At 47.6% G+C, this 6,488-nt stretch overlaps 1 protein-coding gene across 1 annotated transcript in view; it reads left to right on the top strand.

Moving 5' to 3' along the window:
• The window catches only part of LOC105503404 (deleted in malignant brain tumors 1 protein-like), a 72,270-nt gene that overhangs the window by 60,946 nt on the left and 4,836 nt on the right, over positions 1–6,488 (top strand). Inside the window, exons 21-22 of the mRNA XM_011930302.1 lie at positions 1,898–2,073; positions 4,397–4,779. Of these exons, the coding sequence (XP_011785692.1) occupies positions 1,898–2,073; positions 4,397–4,779 (559 nt within the window). The remainder of the gene's footprint in view (positions 1–1,897; positions 2,074–4,396; positions 4,780–6,488) is intronic.

Raw genomic sequence — 6,488 nt, 5'->3', positions numbered from 1 at the left:
GCCAGGGTCCCAGATCCTATGCTACCGAGGGCATGCTGGTTCGGTGCCCTTGGTGGTAAATCATCCAAGCTTGGGGACACACTCATCACTTTTGTCCAGTTCCAGTTCAGCGCGGTATTGGTTCTGAAATACAGCTAAACGATGATGGGGTCAAAGGAAGGAGTAACTGTGTAACAAAATGACTAAGGCCATCGAACTTGCTGCTGTTTGTCTACAATTTGTCCAGTCCCTCTTTCCATCTCGGAGGAGGGCTTCAAGAGCATAGTTCTGGATAGACACTCCTCGTCACCTGGACCTATCCCTCGGAAGTCAGAAAGACACCCCAGGGTGTCCCTGGCTCCTCTGGTGTCCCTTTCATCCAAGATTTGGCCTATACCTTTCTTAGAATGTATTTTATCACCCAACATCTGAGGATTCTGACTTCAAAAGGTTGACTACCTTCTGTATGGAGCGGTGCTTCTTTATATGTGTCCTAAACTTACCCTAAACCTCAAGGAGTTACAGAATTCTAAAATTTGATATGCAAGTCTGAGCTTACCTTGTCTATTCTATTCTTAGCTTTTTACCGGTAAATCAAAGGAATTGTTGCCATTGCTTTTGCCTTTGTAGATGTTGCCTTGTTTGGCACAGACACGGGACCCAAATAGAAAAGCTGTCAGAGGCCCCTGAAGACAGACATGAATCACACCCAGCCAAGGAGTATGAATGTGTGCTAGGGTCATGGGGCCCTCACCTTCCAGATCCTTGTTTTGATTATGTCAGTTCCTGGTTCCAGCTGTTCCTGATGCTGTCAGGGGACCGATTCTAAATGACAATCCATTTTCCATTCTTGGATTATATACCAAGTGAGTCCTTTGGACGTTCACTCAGGGGTTCAGTGAACCTAGCTGGCCATGCTTCCTGGGCTGGGCTCTGGGGTACTGTCCTGCCTTGCTTCTGAGCTGAAGAAGACTGATATCTGCAAATTACATCTTTCCCAGCTTGAGGCTCCAAGTCTGTCCTGTGCTTGGGAAAGGACACCAATCAGTGTTCATGCACAGGATAGCATTATAACTTTAGAAGCCATGTGTCTGCTTTTCTCTTGCTCCAGTAAATCTTGGAATTGATGACACATGTATTCTCAACTCTAGTTCACACATGCCAGGCTCCAGCTCCATCAGGAAGCCCTGGGCCATCTTTCCTTTGCATGCCCTGGAAAATTCTCATACCACTGTACCCCAGCTTTAGTAGCAAAATCAAATGATCCCATTCCCCTACACTTCATGTCTACTACCAGCTACATTATCCTCTTGCCGTTTTCCAACACAGTTGACATTTGTTTTCATCCTTCTCTCACCAGGTCTGGCTGACTCTCTTGTGCCTAAGGACAATGGTAAAGTCTTCTCCCCTCTAGGGTCTGAGGCTAAGGATGCTGATGGGGGAGCTAAGAAAGCAGCCAAGTGGGGGAGAAAGAACAGGCTGTGAGAGGGACCTGCTTCTGTGTTTCCACTGAGATCTCTGGATTTCCACCCACTCGCTGGGTTTTAGGAGGTTGGGAAAAAGTCCCTTTGCACCCAGACTCCCTTTCTCCAACTAACCTCCATATAAAGACCAAGATAGATCATGTTCAGGCACAAGGTTCTCAACATGAGAAATGAGCCATTCATGGAACATGGGCTATGGGTAGGATTCCCCATGGGTGTGGTGTGACCTCAAAGGCTTCTTGGAAAAGGGTGGGTATAAGTAAAATTAATGAAAGTCAAGTCAAGGGTGGGATGTGAGGAGAGCTGAGCCAGCTCCAGTTGAGGGCGTTGTTCATGGTAGTTTAATGAAGTAAAGATATACCTGCACCCAGGAGCTATATGACCAGTGAACCAGTTTCTCTTTGTAAGGATTTCTCCATCTTCCCCTCCTGCAGCCCAGCTATCCTGCTTGCCTCACCTCTTCCAAGCTGTCATTGACCGAGGCTATCTCCGGAGGCTGGGCTACTCCTCCTGGGACATCCACTTAAATGATGAGCTATGTCGCCCCAAAGTCATGGGATGCTACCTGATCTTCAACATTCCCTATGGCCACTGTGGCACTATCCAGAAGGTAGGACACTTCCCAGGTGGTGCTACCCTTCTGTGGTGAAAAGTTTGGGAAATTCAACCACCTATTAAAAACCTGTGTAAGGACAGAGGGAAAGTGCAAACCATAACTTCATTTCTGAGTTTGGTGAGACATAGAGCAGCTCACTAGTTTGAAACTTTCCTTCCTTTGGGGAATTTGGGATACACAATAACAAGTAGTGAGTGCTGATGGGCTGATGGATGTGTGGAGGGATGAGTGGATGGATAGATGGTATATTATTTTCACTCCAGAGGCAATGTATTTTCCACACATGCCTCTTGATTGAGCATTGGTGCACACCTACCACGTGCAAGCTATGGTGACAGGCATGTGGGAAGACAGACTGTCCACTTGCCCATCTGACTGCTGGGTTTCTAAGCAGGTAACCGCATTCCATGATCAAGAAAGCAAACCTTTAGGACATTTATAAATCATGGCATACATATGTTTATTTAATTTTCCTTGACCACCGTTTTATTTCACAAAACAATGGTATTGAAGTTAAGGAAGCAAGTACACCAGAGATATAGGGAGAGTGTATGACCACAGAAAATATTTTTCTCAGTATTTAAACAAGGTAACCTGCTCCCAAGCAAGATCCCCATACTGCTCCTCTATTCTTTTACATCCCCTGATTAGACACAAACATGAGGCCAGGAAACCCTTGACATTGTTAGAGGTTCAATTCATTCACATTTTGTCTATTTCATTGTACAGATCACAGTCATTCTTATCTTTTTTGTTTTGAGAATTCTGCTTTTTAACCTCAGAAGTTTCTGCCCCAGAATCCATGCCCCCTGTGACTGGGAAGTGGGCACCCCCAGGGAAGCTTCTGGGCCATGAGGGAAGACCCTGCAAATGTTCTTTTTGGCCTGGCTGGCTCAGCTTCCCCTGAAAACCCCGTGAGCTGACCAGGGTGCTGGGGTAGCAGTCAGCAGGATCAGGGAGCACTGATAAGGAAAACACTGCTGCACAGAGGTCCATGTCTGCTTTCGGAGTCAGTGGATGGGTCACCTTCTAGGTACTGGGGACACAGCCGCCACAAGACCAACAGAGCCCCTGCTCCATGGCCCTTACATTCACGAAAACGGGGACAGGATTGGACCAAATACAAACCAGGGTCCTTTTTATACCAAAAGAGGTTAAGAAGACAGGAAAACAAGGGAGGGGTAGAAGAGTCATTTGGGGGTGGAAGGGAAGCCATGTTGAGTAGGCTGGTGGCTGGGAAGCTGAGCCTGCACTGGGGTGGGGCAGCCAGGCAGAGGATGTGGGGATCAGCCAGGGCTGAGGTCTTGTGGCGGCCGCAGCCTTGGGGCTTTCGGGAAGAGACCGGAGGCCAGGAAGCCCAAGATTAGAGTGGAAGGGGGGCAGGACCATGTGGGTGAGGAGTTTGACTTTTATTCTAAGTCAGGGATTCTCAAGGAGAGTAATGTCACCTTTATGGGTGGCAGGGGAGATAGATACTGGTTCTTAGAGGCAAAAATAATAATGTCTTTCTTTCTAGCTCAAGCCCAGATACATATCTGGTATATAAACAGTGTACTTGTATTATAATTCATAGACAGGGTTTGAGAGTGGCCAGGATGAGTAAGATGTCTACAAAGGCTCCTTAGTGGGGCCATGGTAGAATAAAGTTGATAAACATTGGCCTAAGCTGACAGGGCAGTTCTTGGAGGTTCCAAGCAGAATGTCACAGATCTGAGTCCCACAAGCTGAGGCTTCTTTGAGCAAATGTTCCTGGGCAGGCTGAGCCTATAGGCATCTACACAGGGCATGAGAGGCAGGGACCCCTCCCTTTTGGCCCCAGCACAGCCTTACTTCCTGCAAGTCATGTGGGATTTGAAGGTTGGGAGTGAAGTTCAGCAGGGCCAGGCCCACAGCTCACATGGAGCCAGTACTGGTCTGGAGTCGAGGGCAGGGAAGAGACCAAAGAGAGGACAAGAGCCCAGGGGGCGAGGGGGGGTTGGCCTTCGGGAGCCTGCAGGAATGGAGCTTGTGGAGAAGGGGGGCTTGGAGCAGCTGGACCTGCCACCCCAGCTCACAGCTAGTACAACAGCTTTGTCCTCATAGGATGGAAGGGACAGTCCAGACTTGCCCACTGGGGGCTCCCTGCATGCACCCCACATGTCATGTCACCCTTTTGTGGTGTTAAGTACCACAGAGGTCTGGCCCCAGGAGGTCCTCCCTCCTGCAGGTCAGCAAGCTGGCACCAAGTAGGGTGGGAAAGAGAGGTCTCAGCTCATGGAGGCAGGTGCTTGTCAGGGAGTCAAGAGTGCTGCTCACAGCTCTTCTCTCATCCTCACAGGAGCACCTCGGCTCCCTCAGCTACTCCAACTCCATCAGAGGCCGGACACGGGATCACCCTGGCCAAGTCATCGTGCGGCACAAGGTGCCCAAGCTGAAGTTCACCTGTAGGGTGGACGGTCCATCCACAGTTGAAATCATTCACGAGGATGACGCTCTGACGGAGGGTGCTGGCTACACCGTGTCCATATCCTTCCTCCAGTCCCCTGAGTCCCAGCCTGTAGGAGGCATGGTGCCCTACTATGACAGCCAGAGGAAAGAGGTCTTCCTCCAAGCCACCCTCCACAGCCCCAATCCCAACTTGATGCTCTTCGTGGATACCTGTGTGGCTTCTCCAGATCCCCAAGATTTTATAACCATCAAGTATGATTTGATCCGGCAGGGGTAAGGAAGATGGAAGGCCCTCTGGGTGGACTGTTATATTCACCTGGCATGGCTTTAGGGAACCTGTGGCTTCTCAACTGGTATTCCTGCATCAGAACTTTGTGCAGAGTCCTCACTCTGTCTCAGAGGCACAGTGGGGGCCCTCATCATCCTCTGATCACAACCAGGGACAAATAGTTATAGGCAAGTAGTTATAGACATCTTTCCTTTACTCCCCACAATCCTGGGGAGGGCCCTTCCTACCCTGGGCTCTGCTGCCTCACCTCACCCTTTCATGTCCATGCCTCCTTCCCTTCCAGTCCCTTCCAGCCATATGACTTCGCTGGACTCCCCATTCATGGTGTAGGCCCTCGAGGTATTGACCTACACTAATGAACTAATAGGTTATCCCAAGCTAAGATCTTAGTTATACTTGTGAGACTTATTCTGGCTCCTTTGGTTAACCAAAAGATTTGCCAAGTTAGAACTTTGGCCAATTGTTTGCCTGTATAGCTCTCTTGTCCCCTAACAGAGGCAAAGTGCTTATAGATGGGCAATTGGCAACAAGTTTGAAAACAACAAAAATCTATCACTTACTATTCCATGGTAGCTTTAGAGTGGTGAAGACCACAGCACCCTAAAGTCCACCCTGAAGCACTGTGGTACCTGTTTCCAAAAGCCAGGGGAGGAGCAGGACACAGCACCTTCCATAGGCAGTGTGAGCCATGGTGTGAGAGGTGCACGGAGGTGTCACTAAACTGCATTGAGCCACAGAGTGAGAAAGTTCTTCCCTTTCAACCCCACTTATAAAGATGTCAGGCAAGAGGCTCAGTTTGGTGCCAGAATTTAATAACTGACGCTTTTTCCTTCTGCTTTCTTCAGGCTTAATTTGTTCTTCTTCCTCTAGTTTTCAAAGCGTAGACTATAGATTTTAGATATTTCTTCTTTTCTAATATATGTATTTTATAAATTTCCCTCTAAACACTGCTTTAGCTGCATTCCACAGATTTTTGGTAACTTGTATATTCATTATCACTTAGTTCAAAATATTTTTTAATTTCTCTTTTGAGATTTATTTGACCCATGGGTTACTTAGAAGTGTGTTGTTTAATTTCCAAATATTTGGGAATTTTCCAGGAATTGTTCTGTCATTAATTTTGAGTTTAATTCCACAGTGATCTGATAATGTATTTTGTGTGATTTCTGTTCTTTTAAATTTGTTAAGGTGTCTTTTATGGCCCAGAATGTGGTTGGTCCTGAAGAATATTCCATGTGGGCCTGAGAAGAATTTGTGTTCTGCTGTTGCTGGATGGGGGGCTCTATAAATGCCAATTTGATCTAGTGGATGGAGAGTACTGTTTAGATCATCTGTATCCTCACTGGTTTTCTTCCTGCTGGATCTATCAACTACTGTTGGAAGGTGTTTGAAGTATCCAGCTATGATAGTGGATTTGTTGATTTTCTTTGTAGTTCTATCTAAAACTGTGTTACGTGCTTACACAAGAAAAATTATTGTGGCCAGGCGCGGTGGCTCATGCCTGTAATCCCAGAACTTTGGGAGGCCGAGGTGGGTGGATCATGAGGTCAGGAGATCGATACCATCTTGGCTAACATGGTGAAACTCTGTCTCTACTAAAAATACAAAAAAATTAGCCGGGTGTGGTGGCGGGCGCCTGTAGTCCCAGTTACTTGGGAGGCTGAGGCAGGAGAATGGCATGAACCTGGGAGGC

The sequence above is a fragment of the Colobus angolensis genome, unplaced genomic scaffold, assembly GCF_000951035.1.
Source record: "Colobus angolensis palliatus isolate OR3802 unplaced genomic scaffold, Cang.pa_1.0 Scaffold85, whole genome shotgun sequence".
NCBI lineage: Eukaryota > Metazoa > Chordata > Mammalia > Primates > Cercopithecidae > Colobus > Colobus angolensis.
Note: the sequence above shows the minus strand (reverse complement) of the source record. Positions and strands in the feature narration are given on the sequence as shown.